The 25,973-nt window shown below is 54.1% G+C and overlaps 1 protein-coding gene across 3 annotated transcripts in view; it reads right to left on the reverse strand.

Annotated features, from left to right (window-relative positions):
• Positions 1-25,973, reverse strand: part of COL27A1 (collagen type XXVII alpha 1 chain) — a 2,221,286-nt gene that overhangs the window by 444,386 nt on the left and 1,750,927 nt on the right. For all 3 annotated transcript variants that reach the window (XM_085614179.1, XM_085614180.1, XM_085614178.1), the window contains exons 48-49: positions 24,421-24,528; positions 18,240-18,347 (exon numbers count right to left, since the gene is read on the reverse strand). In XM_085614179.1, the coding sequence (XP_085470305.1) occupies positions 18,240-18,347; positions 24,421-24,528 (216 nt within the window). The remainder of the gene's footprint in view (positions 1-18,239; positions 18,348-24,420; positions 24,529-25,973) is intronic.

Raw genomic sequence — 25,973 nt, forward strand, 5'->3', positions numbered from 1 at the left:
CTTCGACAGAAGGGCGAGGCGGCGGCCGGGGCTCCCACACTTCACGATGGGGGTCCGATCTTCAGGCTCACGACAAGAGCGGGTGTTGCAGGTGGCGGGTGAACAAAGCGGGGCAGCCGAGCACGCAGGTTACGTCCGGGCCATCCGAGGCTTGGAGATGCTCACAACGCCGATTCCAGCGGGAGGGTGAAGGTGCGCAGCGAACCTCCGGCGAGTGAGGTGACAGGGGCAGCCCAGCACAGCGTAGGGGGAGCGGCTCAGATCGAGCGAGGCTCTTCCCAAGGCGGGGGCGGCTAAGCAGTCCGGGTCACAGCTCAAGGAGGGACTGGGGCACGAGGGTCACAGCTCCGGCGAGGGAAAGGACACCACAGTCCAGCGGCAGGCGAGTGACGATCAGGTAGAGCCCAATGGTCCTGGGGCTCAGTTCAGGGGGCAAGCTCGTTTCAGGCCCTTGGAGATCGTTTGGAAACGCACAAGTCTTGAAAGTAAAAATAAAGCAAAGTTTTCAGCAAAGGTTTCTCTTCTCTCCTTTGGCAGCAAGGTCACCACTGCAGGCCAGTCCCCCAGGATAGGGACAGTCTTCCTCCTTACAGCTTCCCCGGTGCCTCCTCCTCAGGCAGAGATTCTTCTTGGTCAAAAGCGGATCTAGTTTCTTAGGAGCAGGGCTCCTACATTTATACAGCAAATCTTTTATTCTCCCAGGCCAGGGGGGCCCTTGCCTAGTCCAGTCCGGTTTCTGAGCACTTTGTTTACGCGATGCAGGCTTCTTCTTTTAGAGTGCAGGGCAGAGTCATCAGACGCTCCACAGGGGGCGGAGCCGGCATTGTGGGGGCAGAGCACTGTCCTATTCAGAGCCTAGGAGTACTCCTCCCACCCATCTACCTGTCGATCGTCCTATTCACCACCAGGCTACCTAGCCCTGCCCATCTGGGTTCCCCCAGCCCTGTCACTCACACCGGCCAGACATCAGATACACATCACGCAGAGGCGGGCTGAAATGTTTAGGCAAGCAAAGGCCAGCTTTCTAAAAACGGCATTTGCAAACGCGGAATATTAAAATAAACCTTGCGAAAAGATGTACCTTATTATTCCGAGTTCAGACATACTAAACTCGATCTTCTACCATGTTCCCTGGGTCGGTTTAGGATCATAGGATGTAACAATCCCAACCGCCCATGCTGGCCTATGAGAACAGGGTAGCCTTACAGTAGCGAACAACAAGATGGCGGTAATTCACTACTAGGACATGCCACGCATCCAGGCTTGTCCTACCTTATGCTTACAACGCACCCTGCCCATGGGCCAACCAGAGGGGTGGCTAACATGAAGTTAAGGGATGGTTTAGGGACCGGCAAGTGTGGGCACTTGCCAGTCAGCATGTCAGTACCAGACTGCACGCAGGTTCTGCGATGGCAGACCTTAGACATATTTTACCGGCCGCTTCTGTGGGTGGCACAACCAGTGCTGCAAGCCCACTAGCGGTGTTTGCATTTCCATGCCCTGGCGCTCCTGGCGCACTTTACTGGGGTCTGACAGTAAACCAAACAATCCAATCATGGAATCCAACCAACATATATAATTTACACAGGGAGCACTCGCACCGCGACACTGGTTGGCAGTGGCACAGCGCGCTGAGCGGCCAACACCATAAAAGCACATGAGGCACAGCGACAAAAAGAGGAAGGGAGACTCACGCCAAGGTGCCAGGTCTAACACGTGTCCCCTCCAGCTGAAAAGTGGGGAGAACTACCCTACCCCAGGGAGTTCCTCATCACTAAGGCGGAAAAATCTGGACAGACCGTCAGCATTGGCGTGTTCTGTACCAGGGCGATGTTCCACCGTGAAATCCATACCCTGTAGGGAAATGGACCACCTCAACAGCTTTGGATTCTCACCCCTCATATGCATCAACCATCTGAGGGGCCTGTGGTCCGTCTGAACCCGGAAGTGAGACCCAAACAGGTAGGGTCTTAGCTTCTTCAGCGCCCAGACCACAGCAAATGCCTCACGCTCAATAGCACTCCACCTCTGTTCCCGTGGAAGTAACCTCCTGCTAAGAAAGGCTACGGGTTGATCTAGGCCCTCCCCATTAATCTGTGAAAGAACAGCCCCCACACCATGCTCTGAAGCGTCTGTCGGAACGATAAACTCTTTGGAGAAGTTGGGAGCCAACAGCACGGGCGCCGTGCACATAGCAGTTTTCAGGGCCTCAAAAGCTTTCTGACAGGTGTCAGTCCAAATCACTTTCCTGGGCTGCTTCTTCGAAGTCAGCGCTGTCAAGGGGGCAACCATGTTGCCATACCCCTTGACAAACCTCCTGTAGTACCCGGTGAGACCTAGGAAGGCTCTCACCTCTGTCTGGGTTTTGGGCGACTCCCAATTCAGGATGGTTTCTATCTTGGGCTGAAGGGGTGCCACCTGGCCACTCCCAACTTGGTGCCCCAAGTACACCACGGAACCCTGCCCGATCTGGCACTTACTCGCCTTGATCGTGAGGCCTGCCTTGCGCAGCGCCATCAACACTTCCCAGAGGTGGCGAAGGTGTTCTTCCCAAGTGGAGCTGAACACCGCGATGTCATCCAGGTAGGCAGCACTGAACGAATCCAGCCCAGCCAACACCTGGTTGACCAATCTCTGAAAGGTGGCAGGGGCATTCTTCATCCCAAAGGGCATAACCTGGAACTGGTAGTGCCCATCTGGGGTGGAAAATGCTGACCTCTCTTTGGCCCCCTCGGTCAAGGCGATCTGCCAATACCCAGACGTTAAATCAAACGTGCTGAGGTAGTGGGCAGCCCCTAGCCGATCTATGAGCTCATCAGCTCTGGGGATGGGGTGTGCATCAGTCCTGGTGACTGAATTGAGTCCTCTGTAGTCCACACAGAACCGGAGTTCGGGTGTGGCTCCCGGCGCTGCAGCCTTTGGGACCAAGACCACTGGGCTGGCCCAAGGACTGCTGGAAGACTCAATTACCCCGAGCGCAAACATCTTGGAGACCTCCTCCTTGATGCATGTCCTCACCCTGTCAGTCACCCTGTAGGCCTTGTGCCGCACAGGTGTACTATCCCCAGTGTCCACATCATGGACGCACCAATCAGTGACACCGGGAACCAGGGAAAACAGATCAGAAAATTGTCCCAGCAACTGGCGACAATCATTCTGTTGCTCAGGGGTCAGGGCGGAAGAGAGGATGACACCGTCCACTGACCCATCTTGCTCCTTGGCTGACAGGAGGTCAGGAAGAGGTCCTGTCTCCTCTTCCATCCCAGCATCTGTTGCCAAGAGCATGCCCACTTGGGACCTCTCCAAGTGGGGCTTGAGGCGGTTGACATGTAGGACCCTTAAGGGGTTCCTAGGAGACTTCAGGTCCACCACGTATGTAACAGGACTCTTGCACTCCACCACCTCAAAGGGACCAGTCCACTTATCCTGGAGCGCACACGGCTCCACGGGGGCCAAGACCCATACCTTCTGTTCAGGCTGAAGCTCTACCAGAGTGGCATTCTGGTCGTACCACCGCTTCATCTCCTCCTGGCTGGCTTCCAGATTTGCCTCAGCAAGTTGCCTGAATCGCCTAGTCTGATTCCTGAAGGCCAGCATGTAACTATATACATTCTGGGGAGGTTTCCTGGGAGATTGCTCCCAGCCTTCCTTGATCAGACTTAGAGGTCCTCTGACTGGGTGACCATACAGAAGCTCAAAGGGACTGAACCCCAGAGACTTCTGTGGCACCTCACGGTAAGCAAAGAGAAGGCATGGTATGAGGACGTCCCACTTCCGCCTCATGGGTCCTTCTAGGCCCATTATCATGCCTTTGAGGTTTCGGTTGAATCTCTCAACCAACCCGTTTCCTTGGGGGTGGTAAGGTGTGGTGAACTTGTAGGTTACACCACACTCTTGCCAAAGGGATTTCATGTACTTGGATATGAAATTGGTACCTCGGTCAGACACCACCTCTAGAGGGAATCCCACTCGGGAGAAAATTCCCATCAGTGCACGTCCCACCACGGGGGCCGTCACTGTCCTCAGAGGAATGGCTTCCGGGTACCGGGTGGCATGGTCCACCAGGACCAGGATGAACCTATTGCCCATCGCTGTCCTGGGGTCCAGTGGCCCTACAATGTCAATCCCCACTCGCTGGAAAGGGGTACTGACTACAGGGAATGGCTGGAGTGGAGCCTTCAGCTTCCTTCCACTCTTTCCACTTGCCTGGCAAGTCTGGCATGTCCTGCAGTGAGTATCTGAACTCCTGCGCATTTGAGGCCAATAAAAGTGGGTGACAAGCCTTTCAAAGGTCTTGTCCTGCCCCAAATGCCCTGCCAATGGCACATCGTGAGCGAGCCCCAGTAGGAAGGCTCTGAAGTCCTGGGGTACCACCAGCGCACGGGCTGACCCAGGCTCAGCAACCTTAGGCTCTGTATATAGGAGGTTGTTCTCCCAGTAAATGAAATGTGATCCTGACTGATCACCTGCGGCCTGGTCTGCAGCCTGCTGCCGCATACCCACGAGAGAAGGGCATTCCATTTGCGCCTTACAAAAGTCCTCCCTGGTGGGACCTCCTTCCTGCTGCCAATGGGTCAGCTCCGGCAGGTCTCCCAGTTCAGCTATCTGTTCCCTTGTAGGCTCCAGGGCATCCCCCTCAGGGTCTGCTTCCTCCTGGACCGTGGGAACTTCAGGGGCCGGCTTCCCGCGCTCCTTGCTCCTTCTCTCTGAGGCCGGTTCCTGGGCCTCCCTCTCAGGCTCCAGGACCTATTGAGTACCCCTACTGGCTGCCATGGACCGTGTGGTGACACACGCCCAATCCGGCATACCCAACATCTCCAGGTGAGCCCTCCGCTCCACCTTAGCCCAAGGTGAGCTCTCCAAATCGTTCCCTAACAAACAGTCTACAGGCATGGCGGGCCTCACAGCTACCTGAAGAGTACCAGAGACCCCCCCCCCACTCAAAGGGAACCTGAGCCACCTTGCAGTGCCTCTCTGTGTTGTCAGCGGCAACAACGGGATAGAATGCATTGGGGACCACCTGCTCTTGAGACACCAGGTGACACCTGACAGCTGCCACACTGGCTCCTGTATCTCTGAGAGCTTCCACTCTATGGCCATTTATGGTCACCCACTGCCTGTACTTCTTAGTGTTCTCAGGCAGCTGGGTTGAAGGGACCACTTCACGGTGTCCTAGCGAGACAAGGGAACTCTCTGCGGGACCCCACCCACCTTGGATACCCCTCTCCTCCCCCAAGGCTACACTAGTCACCTGCCGGGGTGGAGCACCAGTGGGTGCTGGTTTACCAAACAATGGACACTTTACATCAGAGGCAAAATGCCCCAAATTGTTACACCTGTAACATCTTACGGGCCCCTTCTGAACAGGAGGACCTGTCGGGGCCCCAGTCGGTTTCGGGGTGGGGGAGGCTGAGAACCTTTCCCTTGGTTCCCTTCGGGACTACTTTGGGGCCTTTTTGGGAACTCCTTCTGTTTACCCCTGTCCCCCCCACTCTTCTGCTGGGGACCCTGCCCACCTTTGGCGGAATCCCCCACAGGACCCTTGTGGACCCTGGTACTGACCCAGCGGTCCGCCTCCTCAGCAAGCTTCCTAGGGTTAGTCAGCCTACTATCTATCAGGTGCTGGCGTAGCTCAGGAAAACAATTACTGGACAAGTGCTCCCATGCCATTAAATCAAGAAGCCCTTGATAATCATTTACCTTACTACCCTTTACCCAACCATCCAGCGCTCTGCAAAAGAAAGTCACATACTCCACATACGTACTATTGGGAATCTTACTGCAACCCCTGAACCTCTGTCTATATAACTCAGGGGTCAACCCATACCTAGTCATCAAGGCTTCCTTCATATGGGCGTAAGAATTATGAACATCAGCAGGTAAATCTAACAGTGTGTCCCGCCCTTCGCTCAGGATCCGTCCCCACAACCCCGCTCCCCAATCTCTCTCAGGGACCCGGTGGGAAGACATGGCTACCTCGTAGGCTCTGAACCACTGCCCGATGTCGTTATTCTTAAAGAACTCCTTAACTACATCCTTGGGAATATAAACTCTTGGTTCTGCCGGTACCGGCTGTGTGCTGCCACCAGAGGGATTAAGCTCCAAACTTTTTTGCTTTCAGCTCCAGCTCCCTCAGCTTCATTTCATGCTCTAATTGTAGTTTCTTTTCTTCCATGGCTAATCTTTGTTTTTCCATATCCATCTGCCCATTAAGTCTTGCCATCTCCACTTCATGTGCCCGGGTTGCTGCCCTGTCTGCCAACTCTTCTGGCGACAGGCCTCTGCCAAACTCATGGACACTTTCCGGTGGAACCATTTCCACCTGATTCTCTGGTGCCTTTGACTCATACCAGGCCCTCAGCGCCTTCACGAGTTGGGCCTTGTTTTTCAATCCAGTTTGGGCAATTCTGAACTTGGAGCAAAAACCTTTCAATTCTTCATTGGTATGATTCTGAAGTGCGCCTTCTCCCCAATCTATGTCATCAAATCCAGAGATTATAGAGGCTGCCCTTCCGGCGGGGAGTGAACCAGGCATGGCTTTAACAACGGAGATTCTTGGCAAAACAAAAACAATTACTAGTCTTGTGGCTGTGTTACTGGTCTGCTCTCACTATGTGGTGATCAGTGGTTCACTATACGCAAACCACAAATGCAAATCCGTAAATCCTCACCGCTGCCACCAATGTTAGAAATGAGGGGGCTCTGGTTGGCGCAGGTGTGGACCCACAACAAGCAGGGACCCTTTACTTCTTGTCAGGGCGAAGGATGACTCCCCAGAATAACCCCTGCTCACCCTCTAGGTGCGTGGCGCGAGCAGTCTAGGCTAAGTCTCAGGCATACACGGTTAAGCAAGTGCAATTACACATACAGTAAACCCCTTGCATGCACCACAAACGGACACCAATCAGGAAGTATATAAAAATAAGCTTTTATGTAGATTCAGCAGATTCAATACAAGGCCCAGTAACGTTGAACTGATGGGGCCACAACTCTTAGGAATACGGTAAAGTTCTCTTTGTTACGGAAAGTTCTTAGGCGGGCACGAGGTAACTGTGGGCCTCAGCGCACTTCGTGCTGAGGCGGTGACCGGGAAGCACACGGCAGATGACAGGGAAATCAGAACGTTGCGGACCCTGGATCCGATGCGAGCTCGTGGTCGAGTTCGTAAGTACAGTACATTGTTTCTTGACGCAAAGGCGGGTGTGGGATTTCAGCGGCTCTTCGACAGAAGGGCGAGGCGGCGTCCGGGGCTCCCACACTTCACGATGGGGGTCCGATCTTCAGGCTCACGACAAGAGCGGGTGTTGCAGGTGGCGGGTGAACAAAGCGGGGCAGCCGGGCACGCAGGTTACGTCCGGGCCGTCCGAGGCTTGGAGATGCTCACAACGCCGATTCCGGCGGGAGGGTGAAGGTGCGCAGCGAGACTCCGGCGAGCGAGGTGACAGGGGCAGCCCAGCACAGCGTAGGGGGAGCGGCTCAGATCGAGCGAGGCTCTTCCCAAGGCGGGGTCGGCTAAGCAGTCCGGGTCACGGCTCAAGGAGGGACTGGGGCACGAGGGTCACAGCTCCGGCGTGGGAAAGAACACCACAGTCCAGCGGCAGGCGAGTGAAGATCAGGTAGAGCCCAATGGTCCTGGGGCTCAGTTCAGGGGGCAAGCTCGTTTCAGGCCCTTGGAGATCGTTTGGAAACGCACAAGTCTTGAAAGTAAAAATAAAGCAAAGTCTTCAGCAAAGGTTTCTCTTCTCTCCTTTGGCAGCGAGGTCACCACTGCAGGCCAGTCCCCCAGGATAGGGACAGTCTTCCTCCTTACAGCTTCCCCGGTGCCTCCTCCTCAGGCAGAGATTCTTCTTGGTCAAAAGCGGATCTAGTTTCTTAGGAGCAGGGCTCCTACATTTATACAGCAAATCTTTTGTTCTCCCAGGCCAGGGGGGCCCTTGCCTAGTCCAGTCTGGTTTCTGAGCACTTTGTTTACACGAAGCAGGCTTCTTCTTTCAGAGTGCAGGGCAGAGTCATCAGACGCTCCACAGGGGGCGGAGCCGGCATTGTGGGGGCATAGCACTGTCCTATTCAGAGCCTAGGAGTACTCCTCCCACCCATCTACCTGCCGATCGTCCTATTCACCACCAGGCTACCTAGCCCTGCCCATCTGCGTTCCCCCAGCCCTGTCACTCACACCAGCCAGACATCAGATACACATCACGTAGAGGCGGGCTGAACTGTTTAGGCAAGCAAAGGCCAGCTTTCTAAAAGCGGCATTTTCAAACGCGGAATATTAAAATAAACCTTGCGAAAAGATGTACCTTATTATTCCGAGTTCAGGCATACTAAACTCGATCTTCTACCATGTTCCCTGGGTCGGTTTAGGATCATAGGATGTAACAATCCCAACCGCCCATGCTGGCCTATGAGAACAGGGTAGCCTTACAGTAGCGAACAACAAGATGGCGGTAATTCACTACTAAGACATGCCACACATCCAGGCTTGTCCTACCTTATGCTTACAACGCACCCTGCCCGTGGGCCTACCAGAGGGGTGGCTAACATGAAGTTAAGGGAAGGTTTAGGGACCGGCAAGTGTGGGCACTTGCCAGTCAGCATGTCAGTACCAGACTGCACGCAGGTTCTGCGATGGCAGACCTAGACACATTTTACCAGGCCGCTTCTGTGGGTGGCACAACCAGTGCTGCAAGCCCACTAGCGGTGTTTGCATTTCCATGCCCTGGCGCTCTTTACTGGGGTCTGACAGTAAATCAAACAATCCAATCATGGAATCCAACCAACATATATAATTTACACAGGAAGCACTCGCACCGCGACACTGGTTGGCAGTGGCACAGCGCGCTGAGCGGCCAACACCATAAAAGCACATGAGGCACAGCGACAAAAAGGGGAAGGGAGACTCACGCCAAGGTGCCAGGTCTAACAGTTGCTATCCCAACAGTGCCTTCAGACATGGGGCAATATCCGCACTGAACCTGCCACATCTCAGGCATTACAAACTATATTGACACATGGACGGGGTAAACATGCGGTAACAGCAATTTATAACTTCTAAGACCGGACTTTGCGGCTCTATTGGCACAATTGCTTACCTCTTGGGACTCGGCATTGTCGATCAATAGTACCGCTAAACAATGGGCACAATGCATCAGTTACCCTAAAATCATATTCGCGAACGCCAGACTCAAGTACACCAATTGAATTATTTACACCACACAATGTAACAACACATAGACTGGCACACGTCTCCTACTTCTGCTGATGTGCACCCTAGGTGCCTAGCCCTAGAAGCAATATTTCCTCATATGGTATGGACTTGCCCTCGCATCCGGGCATATTGGAACGAGGTGGCAGCGACATTAACAGAGGCAGCGGGCGCCCTAACAATAGCTCAGGACCCCCATTTCCTGCTTGGAATACCGAAGCGCAATGCCTCACGTAAGAACCACGGGTTGGACGGAGACCCCAACCCGGAACAGCACATCAACAATGTATCACCTTCTGGCCAGGCGTGGCCAGAAGGCTTTAAATAAAGGGACCGGAGTCGCTCGTGACTTCCGGTCCACACCAGCAACCCAAGTGTCCGTGTGATTTCTTTGTAGTGCCATTGCTGCATGCCTGTACCCCCCCCCGGTCGTGGACCCCAACAAATACATTTTTAGTTTTGGCTCTGGGGCTGGCAAAAGGCAAAACAGCGGCGTCCTGGCAATCGCACAGTGGCCCGACGCACGCTCATGGCTCATGGACCTCAGCAGAGCACTAGTGGCAGAGCATGCAATGCAAACGATACAGCATGTACACCTTCACAGGCTAACCCTATACAATGGCGAGAGAAGGTGACGTTCACAGTGACAAACCCAAGTCCAATGCAGAGCACGCCCTCGCCCGGCAGCCCACGCCCTCGCCAGGCAGACCACGCCCTCGCCAGGCAGCCCACGCCCTCGCCAGGCAGCCCATGCCCTCGCCAGGCAGCCCACGCCCTCGCCAGGCAGCCCACGCCCTCGCCCGGCAGCCCACGCCCCTCGCCCGGCAGCAAATGCCCTCGCTCGGCAGCCCTCAACCGGCAGCCCACGCCCTCGCCTGGCAGCCCACGTCTTCGCCCGGCAGCCCACGCCCAGCAGTCCATGCCCTCGCCCGGTAGCCCACGCCCTCGCCCGGCAGCCCTCAACCGGCAGCCCACGCCCTTGCCTGGCAGTCCTCAACCGGCAGCCCACGCCCTCGCCCGTCAGCCCACGCCCTCGCCCGGCAGCCCTCAACCGCCAGCCCACGACCTCGCCCGGCAGCCCACGTCCGGCAGCCCATGCCCTCGCCCGGTAGCCCATGCCCTCGCCCAGCAGCCCTCAACCGGCAGCCCACGCCCTCGCCCGGCAGCCCACGCCCTCGCCCGGCAGCCCTCGCCTAGCAGCCCACGCCCTCGCCCGGCAGCCCTCGCCTGGCAGCCCACGCCCTCGCCCGGCAGCCCACACTGCCACATGGAGGCACAGACCGTACATGTATGTCCAGTAATGGCCTAGACCACATTATGTACACGGTTAAGTGGGTTATGTGGTGCCCCCACCTCCCCCTCCTAATACCACCAACGAACACACACATGTACTTTCCCCCGAACCCCAGCGGCCAGATCCAAGCACAAACGCAAGACGCACGAGATCGAGTAACTCCCAACAGTCAGCAGTTTACTTGTCGTCTATGACATAAAATATTAATACTGCTTTAAGACAATTGCATTTGACGCTGCCTGGTACCCACCAAAGCGGCCCTAGTAATTGTTGTTGAAACGCTGTGCATAACGTCATAGTCAAAAATAAAACACTTGTATAACTTGCTGAAAATCCATAAAGAATATATACGGGGGAAAAACGTTAAGTGTCAACTTTCCCCTCCTTCAAACTCTTTCATTAAAATGTTAAACTGAATGGAAACAATTTGGTACCAGTCACTAATTCTACACAGTAGAATAATGCACCGCTTGTGTACCTAGAATAGATGTACGCTGAAAACCTCTACTCTGTTGCAACTTTCCATCAGGAAGCGGCCACAGCTCTGGGTCCTGCGCGGTTCCTGCGTGGTTCCTGCGCGGTTCCTGCAGGTTTCCCTCCACTGATGGTTTGCTGACTCTGCCTGCAGAACCCAATAGGGAGGGGCCTTTCCTGGTGCACACACTGATGCTTTTTAGGTTCTCAGCCACAGGCACACGACCCGCTCTTCCTTGCAGGGAGAGCTGTAGCAGGACTGAGTCCCCTCCACAAAGCCACAGGGGGCTGCAGAGGAAGAGGGACTGACAGCTGTCTGCAGAGGAGGGACTGACAGCTGTCTGCAGAGCGGCCTTCGGCACCAAGACCACCGGGCTGGCCCACGGGCTGTCGGAGGGCTCAATGACTCCAAGGGCGAGCATCTTGGTGACCTCGGTCTGTATGCAGGCCCGGACCCGGTCGGGTACCCTGTAGGCGCGATGTCGCACAGGGGGGCTGTCCCCGGTGTCCACGTCGTGTACGCACCAGGGGGTCACCCCGGGCGTGAGAGAGAAGAGGGCAGCGAAGGGTTGTAGCAGCCTCCGGCAGTCATGGCGCTGTTCTGGGGTCAGCGTGTCGGGGAGGTGGACTCCCTCTAAGGAACCGTCTTGGCTCGAGGACCCCAGGAGGTCGGGCAGGGGCTCGGAGTCGCTTTCGCCCCCATCATCAGTAGCCAGCAGCAGGCTTAGTTCAGTTCGGGCAAAGTGGGGCTTGAGCCGGTTGGCGTGTAGGACCCGGAGGGGGTTCCTCGGGGACTCCATGTCGACTAAGTAGGTGACGGGGCTCTTCCTCTCAACCACCTTGAAGGGCCCGGTCCATTTGTCCTGCAGGGCGCAGGGGTCCACGGGTGACATGACCCAGACTTGCTGGCCTGGCTCGAACTCGATGGTCGAGCGCTTCATGTCTTCTTGGCTGGCTTCGAGGTTGGCTTCTGCCAGGGCCCGGAACTTCCGAGTCTGGTTCCGCAGGGTCAGGAGGTACCGGTAGACGTCGGGGGGGGCATCTTGGACGTTCGTCTCCCAGCCCTCCTTGACCAGGCTGAGGGGCCCTCGGACGGGGTGCCCCTACAACAGCTCGAAGGGGCTGAAGCCCAGGGATTTCTGCGGTACCTCTCGATAGGCGAACAGGAGGCAGGGCAGCAGGACATCCCACCTCCTCCGCAGGGGCTCTTCCAGACCTTGGATCATCCCTTTTAGGGTCCTGTTGAACCGCTCGACCAGTCCGTTCCCCTGGGGGTGGTAAGGGGTAGTGAATCTGTAGGTGACCCCACATTGTTGCCAGAGGGATTTCATGTACTTTGAAATAAAGTTCGTACCCCTGTCGCTCACCACTTCTCGGGGGAACCCCACCCTGGAGAAGATGCCCATCAGGGCCCGGCCCACCACTGGAGCTGTCACGGTGCGGAGTGGGATGGCCTCCGGGTATCGGGTGGCGTGGTCGACCAGTACCAGGATGAAGCGGTGTCCCAGGGCGGTTCGGGGGTCGAGGGGCCCCACGATGTCGATCCCCACTCGCTTGAACGGGGTGTGGACGGCTGGAAAGGGTTGGAGGGGGGCTTTAACTCGCCCCCCAGTCTTCCCGCTAGCCTGGCAGGTCTGGCAGGACCGGCAGTGGTGGTCCACGTCTCTCCGCATCCGGGGCCAATAGAAATGGGTCACTAGACGGCTGTAAGTCTTGTCCCTCCCGAGGTGTCCGGCGAGGGGCACGTCATGCGCCAGGTTCAGGAGGAACTCCCGGAACCGGAGGGGAACCACCAACACTCGGCCGGCTCCCAGCTCGGCGACTTTCTGCTCGCTGTATAGTAAGTCATTGTCCCAATAGACCCAGTGGGTTCCCGTGGGGTCCCCCGAGGCCTGGGCGGCCGCTTGCTGTCGGGCCCCCTCGAGGGACGGGCAGGCCTTCTGTTCCTGCTGGAATTGTTCGCGGGTGGGGCCCCCATCATGGCGCCACTGAGCCAGCTCGGGGATCTCGCTGAGGGAGGCGGCCTCGTCGGGAGACAGTCCGGATGGCCCGGCCTCATCGTCGGGTTCCTCCGTGCCGGAGGAGGGTGATAGTTCTGGGCCCGTAGGCTGGTCGGTGGCCGCGGCAGCGGCAGGTTGGGCGGTCATGGACCGGGTGGTGGCGCAGGCCCACTCAGGCAGCCCTAGCATCCCCAGATGCTCTCGGTGCTCCACCTGGGCCCAGGGGGAGCTCTCTAGGTCATTCCCCAGGAGGCAGTCCACGGGGGCGTCATCGCGGACAGTCACTTTTAGGGTGCCGGACACTCCTCCCCACTGGAAGGGGATCCTGGCCATCCGGCACATACTTTCGGTGTTGTCCGCGGTCCGGACCGGGCATAGGACATGGGCAGGATTTGTTCGGGGGTCACCAGGTGGCAGCGGACAGCAGTCACGCTAGCCCCAGTGTCTCGGAGGGCTTCGGCCCGTTGTCCGTTGATGGTGACCCACTGCTGGTACTTCTGGGTGTTGCTGGGGATGGCCGCTCGGGGCACCATTTCTCGGGAGCCCAGGCAGACGAGCGACATGGCAGCCGGTTCCCACTCGGGGGACCCGTCCTCGCAGTTTTCCTCCTCTTCTCCTCCTTCCCCCAGGGCAGCGGCGGCTATTTGTCGGGGAGGGGGCCCAGCGGTCCCGTTTCGTCGGTTCACGGGGCAGGCCGGGTCGCTCGCATAGTGGCCAGTCTGCTGGCATCCGAAGCAGGTTACGGTTGGTCGGGGTCCCGGTCGGGCAATGGGGGTCCCCCTTCGGCCCATGGTCGGGGACGTGGGGTTGGCGGCTTGGCCTCGTGGCGGGCTTCTGGGCGGTCCAGTCGGGAAGTCTCGGCTGCAATGGGACCCCCCTCCTCCGCACCGCTGGCGAGGGGGTCCCGTGGTACTCCGTTGGTAGTCCCCCACGGGGTTCCGGGGGACCCGGGTGTTGACCCATCGGTCTGCTTCCGCGGCGAGCTTCCGGGGCTCGGTCAACTTACTGTCCAGGAGGTGTTGCCTTAGTTCTACAAAGCAGTTGTTGGCGAGGTGCTCCCAGACAATGAGGTCGAACAGCTCATTGTACGAGGTGACCTTGCTTCCTTTTATCCACCCTTCAAAAGCCCGGCTGAAGAAGTCCACGTACTCGACCCAGGTGGTACCGGGGAGCTTCTTGCAGTCCCGGAAGCGCTGCCGGTACATCTCGGCGGATAGTCCGTAGCGGGTGAGTAGGGCTTCCTTCATGTGATCGTAGGAGGTCATTTCTGCGTCGGGGAGTTGCAGCAGGGTATCACGGCCCTCGCTGAGGAACCTCCCCCACAGGCCGGCACCCCAATCCTTCCGGGGTACCCGATGGGAGATCATGGCTACCTCGTAGGCTCGGAACCACTGCTGGATGTCGTCGTTCTTGTAGTACTCTTTGACGACATCCTTGGGGATATGAACTTTTGGCTCGGTCAGGGGCAGGGCGTCCCGGGCCCCGGGGGTGCTGGTCTCCCCCGTTTTGGATTTCAGTTCGAGTTCTTTGAGGCTCCTCTCGTGCTCGAGGGTCAGCCGTCTCTCTTCGAGCTCCCGATGCCGTTTCTTCTCCTCGATTTCCTCTTGCAGCCGTAGTTGTTCCAGGGCTATTTTCTTCTCCGCAAACTGGAGCTCGCCATCCAGCCGGAGTCGTGCGAGGTCCATTTCGTGTGCCCGGACCCTCTCCCGTTCTCGTATTTCTTCGTGGTCGGGGTTATGGTCGGTGGCAGGTTTTCGTCCCGGGCCGAGGTCCCTTCGGTGCGGGGTGGAGTGGCCTCGGCTTCGGCCCAGGCTTTCAGGGCTTTCTGCATTTCTTCCTTGGTGCCCAATCCTGTGGTTGGGATCCCTTTGTCTTTGCAGAATTGTTTTAGTTCTTTGTGGGTGTATTCCTCCAGCTTTTCCAGCTGGAAGGTTGCGGCCACGGTTGCTTCTTGACCGTCCATGGTTAGGTAGTGGGTGCGTTACTTGCTTGTACGATTGCGTCTGGCTCGGATCCCGTCGCTGGCCACCAAATGTTGGAGGGAGGACCACCGGGGAGTCGGAGGGACTACTCCGGCACCTTCCTACCGCCAAGTTATAGCCTTTATAAAAAGGAGTACGTTTCAATATTTACAATGGGATCGAGTGATCCGGTAAGAGTCTCAATGTTCTTGGAGGGATAGGGTAGCGGGACAGTCTTGGTACCGGTCAGGTACGGGGAGGCTCTGCGCCAGACCTTGGGTGCTGGCCTCAGAGCGGCTCGGACGTGGAGAGCCACGACGGCGTCTGCAGGGCTCAGGTGGTAGTTCCGCTTGGATCGAGCCGCGACACAGTCAGCAGGGCTCCGGTAGCAGGTCCGCTTCGGTCGAGCCGCGACGAGGTCAGCTGGGCCCCAAGGGTTCGTGAAGGTCTTGTAAGCACGATGGAGCCGCGACGTCGTCAGCAGGGCTCAGCAGGTAGTTTCAGGCAGAGTCTTTCTCCGTAGGGTCAGCCGCGATCCGATCAGCAGGGCTCTTGACTCCAGGATACAACTGTCCTCTCGTTGTCGAGTCGCCCCAGATATAAGTCGTGAGCCCTTTGATGTCCGGACCCTTGCGCCCAGGAGGGCGGAGAGGCCGGGTAGGGCGCGGCCAGACGCCCAGCAGGAGAGGCGCCAGGCCCCAGAGAGCTGTGAGGCGGTCGCACCTAGGTGTGGAAGGACGGTTGGGGGTCCCATCGATACTGCCCTCCGCCGGGAGTGGAAAGGGCTCACGTGGTATCCCCCGGGCCAGGGGTGGGCGCCTCGATGTCAGGCCTCGCTGGGACCGAGGTCGGGTAGCGCAGGGTCACGGAGGTGGTCACGTGGAGTGACGTGTAATCCAAGATGGAGGGGCCCCGAGGTGCATGGGACCTCGTGCAGCTGAGCGAGGAGGAACAGGACCACGCCACGAGGCCGGCTCCAACAAGGAGGGACTGACAGCTGTCTGCAGAGGAGGAGGGACTGACAGCTGTCTGCAGAGGAGGGACTGACAGCTGTCTGCAGAGGAGTGACTGACAGCTGTCTGCAGAGGAGTGACTGACAGCTGTCTGCAGAGGAGGAGGGACTGACAGCTGTCTGCAGAGGAGGGACTGACAGCTGTCTGCAGAGGAGGAGGGACTTACAGCTGTCTGCAGAGGAGGGACTGGCAGCTGTCTGCAGAGGAGGAGGGACTGACAGCTGTCTGCAGAGGAGGATGGACTGACAGCTGTCTGCAGAGGAGGGACTGCCAGCTGTCTGCAGAGGAGGGACTGCCAGCTGTCTGCAGAGGAGGGACTGCCAGCTGTCTGCAGAGGAGGGACTGACAGCTGTCTGCAGAGAAGGGACTGACAGCTGTCTGCAGAGGAGGAGGAACTGAAAGCTGTCTGCAGAGGAGGAGGGACTAACAGCTGTCTGGAGAGGAGGGACTGACAGCTGTATGCAGAGGAGGAGGGACTGCCAGCTGTCTGCAGAGGAGGGACTGGCAGCTGTCTGCAGAGGAGAGGAGGGACTGACAGCTGTCTGCAGAGGAGAGGAGGGACTGACAGCTTTCTGCAGAGGAGGAGGGACTGACAGCTGTCTGCAGAGGAGGGACTGACAGCTGTCTGCAGAGGAGAGGAGGGACTGACAGCTGTTTGCATAGGAGGAGGGACTGACAGCTGTCTGCAGAGGAGGGACTGGCAGCTGTCTGCAGAGGAGAGGAAGGACTGACAGCTGTCTGCAGAGGAGAGGAGGGACTGACAGCTGTCTGCAGAGGAGGAGGGACTGACAGCTGTCTGCAGAGGAGGGACTGACAGCTGTCTGCAGAGGAGAGGAGGGACTGACAGCTGTTTGCAATGGAGGAGGGACTGACAGCTGTCTGCAGAGGATGGACTGGCAGCTGTCTGCAGAGGAGAGGAAGGACTGACAGCTGTCTGCAGAGGAGAGGAGGGACTGACAGCTGTCTGCAGAGGAGAGGAGTGACTGACAGCTGTCTGCAGAGGAGGAGGGACTGACAGCTGTCTGCAGAGGAGGGACTGACAGCTGTCTGCAGAGGAGGGCAGAGCCGGGTTTAACGCCAGTGATGTAACGCTCTGAAAGCTTTGAACTGACGACTTGCGCGGCAGAGGCCACAGTGCATTGTGGTTGGTGTGGAGTTGGAGTGAGGGTGTTTCCCCCACATCTGCTAAGTGCTATATCTACATCTGTTGCCTGTCTCATGTATGACCGAACACAGGCGGCCTGAAGGGTGGGGGTGTGGTGGGGGGGCCATGCGAGGCTGTCAAAGATGGAGGTCAGCTTCAAATCTGATACCAAGAGATGGAGCCTAGCAGGTCTGTGGTCCAGGACTTGAAGCAGACAGACAGCTGTGCTGCCTGTGGGACTGTGACCCCCCCGTCCCGCCCTTGTGGGTTTTGTTCTACACATGGGTCAGTGTCAGCTGTGCCGACTGTGGGACTGTGACCCCCCTTCCCCGGTAAGTGGTGGCCCGTGATTTAGTGAAAAGTGATCTAAAAACCATTACATTTGTCTATAGGCAATGTGAATTAAAGATCAAATGTACGGTAATAAAAGAAGTGGACGGTGATATGGGAAATCATTATCCCCTCACCGTAAGTAAGGGCCTTCACTTTTTGTGAGATGCTCCCATTGGATTGGCATCTCTAGAGACCCTGTAGAAACCTGTAGGAACCATCACTAGGGACAGCCCTATTTTGTGTTTACATAATATATAGGAAGCTGGCTAGTCTCTAGGCCCTGCGCCTCTAGTTCCTTCCCTAGTTCAACACTAGGGCTAGTGTGTGTGACTCTGAACCCTGGCACACTTTCTCTGAAGTTGCCTTCCGTTCCGAGGGATTAGTCTAAGCTGTCTTAGGGGGGCCCAGGCAGAGTGCCCCTGTCTAGGAGTTAGTTTGCCCTGGGGTGACAGAATCTGCCTCACTGGGTGAACCCGGGATCCCTCGGGAGAATCGACCATCACTGGGCCTTCTACTGGCTGCTGACCCTTTCCAAGGTTTAATGAGGTTTTACAATACTTCTTTACTTCACAAATGCATGTATGTATGTATGTATGTATGTATGTATGTGGCATTTCTACAGCCCAAAGGGAGCCACAAGGTAGCGAAGTCCAGAATAACGGCCCAAGTGACGCACAGGCAGCTGGTTGTGGGTGGTTAATGCCTTGTGATGTGGTGTTCCCTAAAGATGTGTCTTCGCCTGGTCCCTGGAGTGGAGCGGCGTTGGATGGGTCTGTTGGATGCAAGGATGCTGTTACAGATCGAGAACCACTCACCGGCTGTCCCTTGCGTCCCGGCTCTCCTTGGCTCCCCGGAAGTCCCATTCCGCCCTCGGGTCCGCGCTTCCCAGGCGGACCAGCCTGGCCGGGCAGACCTCTTTCACCCTAAAAGACACAAAGTCACAAATGTTCTAAAGATATATATGCAAGACCAACACAGACAGCATGTCAGGTGGGGGTAGCTATGAGAGATCTGGGGCAGAAAGTTTGCACCGCTGCTCAACCTGCCCTCCCTCCAGACCCCCCCCCCCCAATGGGCTTCCTAGATATCCCTCTGCTTTGGCCTGGCGACATCACACCCAACCGAGTTCAGGCTGCGACGTCCTCAGCCAGAAGAGCACTTACCTGGTTACGGCCACCGCCGCCTCTCCTCCATCCTCTTCCTGTCCTGCAGGAAGCCCCCGGGCTCCCAGGCTCCCCTAAGCCAATCACCATGCTGCTGTTACCATGACAGTAGCATTGTGATTGGTCAGAGTGCCGTGGTTCGGCGCTCAGATGGGGACAGAGGGGGCGATGCATTACAGCCTGGTGCGGAACATGCCAAGTGCGCAGGACTGATGGTCGGCCCAAAACGGCCGGCCGGCCGGCCAACCCGTCATGGGCACTTATAGAATGCCGCCACTCCTCCGCCTGCTCTGGGCAGCCCGGCCGCATGAAACTGAGCGACTGCGCGGGGAAAATAAAATGATAGTAATGTTACGTTCTTATCATTTTATTTTCCCTCTTTAACAGTGGGCGCCGCTCTGCCGCCTTTGCAGAGGAGCCGCCTCTGGGCGCGGCTCCCACGAACCCATCCCAGGATAGAATCTTCATTTCCGATTCCTTCACATTTACAAAACTTTTAAGGTTTTCAGTTGCACACTTTGCTCCTTCATTTAAATACACTTTATTTATCTGTTAATACTATTTAATTTTCTATGCAGTCAGGGACCCTCTGAGCAGGCCTTGCGGACACCCAGGGGCCCAAGGACCACAGATCAATGACCACGGAGAGCTTGAAAGGAGAACTCGTGGCGAAGCACCGAGGCAATGGGAAAGGATGTTCCATGAAAAGAACAAGCATTGGCAAAGTCAATAATTTGGCATGGGCTACCTGCCTTTCGGCTTTCTCAGTGCTTGTTTTGTCATGTTTTTTGTAAAACTTTATTTGCAGCTATGGAGCCCTTGTCAGTGTATAAACAAGCACTGGAAAATCCAATAGCTCTCACCAATGCAAGAGCTATTGGTGTTGTTAACATGAAAGTTTTTTAGTCATGTTGTTTAGCAGCACATCGGCTGCTCAGCATGGCAGAGAGTCACGGAAAAAATCACTACTATGCGGACAGCCTTGGCCATGTCACAGTGAAGAGACTGCGTATGCGCTGTCTAGCCAGACCTAAAAATGAATGCGTCCTTGTGTGATGTAACTGTTTGTGTCCAGTTTTATAAAGAAGGACCTTACCTGAGCATCAATGACATTCCACAAGGAGACATTCATTTTTCGGTGTGCACGGGGAGATTAAGTGATTTGATTTCCTCTGTCAATGTTGAATGGACCATAGCCAGTACTTCATTTCTAAAAAATCAAATGCCAGGGCCCTTCTTCAAAGGCCACTGCAGCCTGCAACACGCTCTGCCCCTGCCAGCGCTGCCAACGACAGTACAAGCATAACACCTAACCCGTGCACTCCTACAAGTGTGACAATTCAGACTATCTTAAGCCCTCAAAGCAATAATAATGGTGTGAGAGGCTGGTATCATTCATTAGGTCGAGCCTGGGCAGCGCATGCGCTGCTCTGCGAGGCATGCTGTGTTTGAGTAAGGAGGTGAAGCTCAGCCCACACTTTTCATTGGCTTGTATCATTGTTCTTCCTAAATGCTGGTTTCTGATTCGTTAATAGGCTTGCTAGTCCCTCCTTAGTACCGCCTTGTCCTAATTTCTAACCTCCCATGAGGACTGGGTCTTTTGCTTCGGTTGTTACACTGTACGTCTTATTTAGTCTGTAAGGACTCTTTTCTTAAATGAGTTTCTCCTACTGCAAGCACAACATACTGTCCCGCAACATTCAGCACGCCATGTGTGGTTTCACTTTCCAAGCAGCCCGAGACAATGGCAGCCGCGTCTATGAAGTGAAATAGGTCTCGTATTTACAAGAGTTTGACCTACTGGCATTGTAAATCACAATGCCTTTTATTTATGTGTTGATTATCAAAACAGATAAATAAAAGGCATTGCCATGTACAATGCCAATAGTATGAACTCTTGCAAATGCGAGATGTATTGCATTGCAAATGCTTGTTTTAAGACTGTCTTAAGTCTGTCCTAAGACTGTCTTATGTCTGTCTTAAGTTTGTCTTAAGACAAACTTAAGACAAAATCCTAACTTCTGTGAATACCAAAAGTAGTAAGTTTAGGATTTTGTCTTAAGTTAGTTCTGTGAATCGGGCCCGGCATTCCTGCTCAAAGTAAATAGATGTCCATGGATTTTGCGAGTGGAATACCCTTTTGTGAGAGACTTGGTTTTCTGAGTGAAGTGTGGGAGCAACTCAACATGTGAAGACTTTGGGAGGATGAATGTTGTAGCGGTGGTGTTACAGTTAATGTCCTCCAGAGCCTTTTAATGGGGGTTGTCAAAATCCTCCATTTGCTTTTGCGTGTACTTGTGTCCGGCAGTGTGAATTGAGGATTTTAGCCTATTCCACCTGGTCTTAGCTGCATTAGTAAGATGGAAGCTTCAGAGGACATATAAGCACAAATGTTTCAGAGTTCCTCCTTTTCTTTGGACCCTACTTCAGAGAGCAAGGTTTGGCTGGAATAGTTAAGTTATAGTTAAGTTATTGTTGGTAGTGCAATGGAACCACCACTTTATGGATGATGTCATTATATATTTAGTGAAGGGCTATTACTGCAGATAAAACGACAGAATGAGAAGCAGAAAAGCATTTGGTGTTACATTTTAGTGAATCTTTCCAAACTTTAAATACCTTTGACAACTTTGAGGCCTGGTCTGTGGAGTGGGAGGGATGGAACATTTCAAACTTTAGATGACACTGACCGGTGCTGAGCAGTGGAAAGGCGAACTTCTGCTATGATAACATCTAAACTTCTGTCTGTGCTGTGAGTGAGAGGTGTGTGGTGCTGGAAGAAACACTGTAAGTGAGAGGTTAGTAGTGCTGGAAGAAACACTGAGTGAGAGGTGTGTGGTGCTGAAAGAAACACTGAGTGAGAGGTGTGTGGTGCTGGAAGAAACACACTGTAAGTGAGAGGTTAGTAGTGCTGGAAGAAACACTGAGTGAGAGGTGTGTGGTGTTGGAAGAAACACACTGTGAGTGAGAGGTGTGTAGTGCTGGAAGAAACACACTGAGTGAGAGGTGTGTGGTGCTGGAAGAGCCACACTGTGAGTGAGAGGTGTGTGATTCTGGAAGAAATACACTGAGTGAGAGATGTGTGGTGCTGGAAGAAACACACTGTGAGTGAGAGGTGTGTGGTGCTGGAAGAAACACACTGTGAGTGAGAGGAGTGTGGTGCTGGAAGTAGCACACTGTGAGTGAGAGGTGTGTGGTGCTGGAAGAAACACACTGTGAGTGAGAGGTTTGTGGTGCTAGAAGAAACACTGAGTGAGAGGTGTGTGGTGCTGGAAGAAACACACTGCGAATGAGAGGTGTGTGGTGCTGGAAGTAGCACACTGTGAGTGAGAGGTTAGTGGTGCTGGAAGAAACACTGAGTGAGAGGTGTGTGGTGCTGGAAGAAACACACTGAGTCAGAGGTGTGTGGTGCTGGAAGAAACACACTGTGAGTGAGAGGTGTGTGGTGCTGGAAGAAACACACTGTAAGTGAGTGGTTAGTGGTGCTGGAAGAAACACTGAGTGAGAGGTGTGTGGTGCTGGAAGAAACACACTGAGTGAGAGGTGCGTGCAGCGGGAGGAAACACACTGAGTGAGAGGTGTGTGGTGCTGGGAGAAACACACTGAGTACGAGGTGTGTGGTGCTGGAAGAAACAATCTGTGAGTGAGAGGTGTGTGGTGCTGGAAGAAACACTGAGTGAGAGGTGTGTGGTGTAGTAAGAAACACACTGAGTATGAGGTGTGTGGTGCTGGAAGAGACACACTGTAAGTGAGAGGTGTGTGATGCTGGAAGAAACACACTGTGAGTGAGAGGTGTGTAGTGCTTGAAGAAACACACTGAGTGAGAGGTGTGTGGTGCTGGAAGATACACACTGTGAGTGAGAGGTGTGTGGTGTGGGAAGAAATACACTGAGTGAGAGGTGTGTGGTGCTGGAAGAAACACACTGAGTGAGAGGTGCATGGAGCAGAAATAAACACACCGAGTGAGAGGTGTGTGGTGCTGGAAGAAACACTGTGAGAGGTGTGTGGTGCTGGAAGTAGCACACTGTGAGTGAGAGGTGTGTGGTGCTGGAAGAAACACAGTGAGAGGTGTGTGGTGCTTGAAGTAGCACACTGTGAGTGAGAGGTGTGTGGTGCTGGAACAAAAACACTGAGTGAGGGATGTGGTGTGCTGGAAGAGGCACACTGGGTGAGAGGTGTGTGGTGCTGGAAGAAACACACTGTGAGTGAGAGGTGTGTGGGGCTGGAAGAGGCAGACTGTGGGTGAGAGGTGTGTAGTGCTGGAAGAAACACACTGTGAGTGAGAGGTGTGCGATGCAGGAAGAAACACTGAAAGACAGGTGTGTGGTGCTGGAAGAAACACGCTGTGAGTGAGAGGTGTGTGGTGCTGGGAGATGCACACTGAGTGAGAGGTGTGTGGTGCTTGAAGAGATACTCTTTGAGTGAGAGGTGTGTGGTCCTTGACGTCTAGTCATGTCAGTGAGGGAATGTTTGATCCTTGGTGTCTAGTCGTGTCAGTGAGGGAATGTTTGGTAATTGACCTCTAGTCATGTCAGTGAGGGAATGTTTGATCCGTGACGTCTAATCGTGTCAGTGAGGGAATGTTTGATCCTTGACGTTTATCCATGTAAGTGAGGGAATGTTTGATCCTTGATGTCTAGTCGTGCCAGTGAGGTAATGTTTAATCTATGACCTCTAGTCGTGTCAGTGAGGGAATGTTTGATCCTTGACGTTTATCCATGTCAGTGAGGGAATGTTTGATCCTTGATGTCTAGTCGTGCCAGTGAGGTAATGTTTAATCTATGACCTCTAGTCGTGTCAGTGAGGGAATGTTTGATCCTTGACCTCTAGTCATGTCAGTGAGGGAATGTTTGATCCTTGATGTCTCGTCATGTCAGTGAGGGTATGTTTGATCCTTGATTCCAGTCGTGTCAGTGAGCGGAATGTTTGATCCTTGACGTCTCGTCATGTCAGTGAGGGTATGTTTGATCCTTGACTCTAGTCGTGTCAGTGAGGGAATGTTTGATCCTTGATGTCTCGTCATGTAAGTGAGGGTATGTTTGATCCTTGACTCCAGTCGTGTCAGTGAGCGGAATGTTTGATCCTTGACTCTTGTCATGTCAGTGAGCGAAATTTTGATCCTTGACGTCTAGTCATGTCAGTGAGGGAATATTTGATCTTTGACATCTAATCGTGTAAGTGAGCGGAATGTTTGATCCTTGACATTTAGACATGTCAGTGGAGAAATGTGTGATCCTTGACGTCTAATCATGTAAGTGAGCAGAATGTTTGATCCTTGACATCTAGTCGTGTCAGTGAGGGAATGTTTCATCCTTGACGTCTAATCATGTAAGCGAGCGTAATGTTTGATCATTGATGTCTAATCATGTAAGTGAGCGGAATGCTTGATCTTGACGTCTAGTCGTGTCAATGAGGGAATGTTTGATCCTTGACTCTAGTCGTGCCAGTGAGGGAATGTTTGATCCTTGACTCTAGTCGTGTCAGTGAGGGAATGTTTTATCCTTGACTCTAGTCGTGTCAGTGAGGGAATGTTTCATCCTTGACTCTAGTCATGTAAGTGAGCGGAATGTTTGATCCTTGAAGTCTAGTCATGTCAGTGAGGGAATGTTCCATCCTTGACGTCTAATCGTGTAAGTGAGCGGAATGCTTGATCATTGATGTCGAATCATGTAAGTGAGCGGAATGCTTGATCTTGACGTCTAGTCATGTCAGTGAGGGAATGCTGACCCAGATTCTCTACTGGTGGCTGTTCTCAGAGTGAGGTTAGGTTTTCAAATGTTTTGCACAGCGGGCTCCACAGTAAATCTAAAACCATTGCAAAAGGAGAGTTTACCCTCATTCCTGGCGATCCCTGAGGCCCTGCTAATCCTGGTCCGCCACTGCTCCCCCTTTTTCCTGACAGTCCAGCTGGGCCAATGTCACCATCTTCTCCTTGCTCCCCCTAAAAAAAGAAAACAATGTTACACACATGGAGTGTGAGTTTTACTGCTGGTGAAATGAAGTAGCAAGTCCCTCTTCTCTTGCGTAAGCCTTAGGATGTAAGTGACCGCCCCTCGCCCACAAACTTGTTCTCTCAGTTGCTGCCCTCTTCCCTACCCTTAGCCTCTCTCACTCTCACTCAGATCCCTCACCTTCCAGTCACTCTCACCCCATTTCACTCACCCTCAGGACTGTCCTGTGACTGCCTGTTCCATACCTGTGTGTCTTAAACCTGTGCTGTGAGTCTCCATGCATGTGCCTCCACCTTCCCTTTGCATGTCAATGATGGACATGGGAAAAACTCCCTCTGGGAACATATAAAACAGGGTAAACTCCAGAGAGAGGCTCAGTCATGAGGCAGCAGCAAGTGGAGCTGAGTGACAGTCTGGATTAGTTAAGTGGTCAGAGAGTTAGATTTGGCAATTGAAACATCTGCTGCAGAGCAGTTGACGGATCAAGTATGTTTCAGGGTATAACACTGGAAAGATAGCTCTGAAGGTCAATGCATTTGCTGGAGAGATCTGTGTGCATTCTCTGTATCATCATAAAATAGCTCAGACTGTTAATGTGACTGCTGCACAACAAGGCACACAGGTTTTTTATGTAAGAGCTCAGTGGGTTCATGTTTGTGTTGCTGATATAAATGTATTATTACCTTAAAGTTATTACCCTGGTAAAGATTTCAGTTAGTGAAGCAGCCCTGTCAAGCTGCTCCATGTAATCCCCATTGTATACGTTTGAAACCTTGCAAACTCCATTGTCTATTACTTTACAACTGCTAGTAGGGGTTCTAATGGGCAACAGTAAATGTACTATAAAGTGCCAAAGCCTCTAGTTTGTATTGTGTGACATACACGTGACTGGTATTAGTGAAATCACACACACAGACAGCCACATACAGTTTCTGCAAAGCATGCATAGACCTACAAATCTTAAATAGACCTGCATCGTGAGAAAGTCAAAACCCCTTGAAAATCTCTGCTTGTCCCCTAGTGACTTCTGAAGCGACATTGCAGAACGTTTCTATGTTTCTCATGACGGCCCGCAGTGCACGGTGGCCTTGTTTGGTGTTTTATTTCTGTTGCATCTGATCTGCGATTGTTTCTCTTCAGGACATATATGAGATTGTCCATGAGGCATATGTGAAGATTGTGCTGGAGAAAAGCCCTTGCGCTTCCGCAGTCTTCATGTTCCTACAGATGTATAACCCTTTGCCCCCCTCTCTGCGTCCTTGTATATATATAATTCTGTGCCTCCACTTTCTGCGTGTTCTTGTACATGTAAAGCTCTGTGCCACCACTATCTCTGCGTCCTTGTACATGTATAACTCTGTACCTCCACTCTCTGCGTGTCCTTGTACATGTATACCTCTGGTCTCTGCATGTCTTTGTACATGTATACCTCTGT

Source organism: Triturus cristatus, chromosome 1_2, assembly GCF_964204655.1.
Source record: "Triturus cristatus chromosome 1_2, aTriCri1.1, whole genome shotgun sequence".
NCBI classification, from domain to species: Eukaryota; Metazoa; Chordata; class Amphibia; order Caudata; family Salamandridae; genus Triturus; species Triturus cristatus.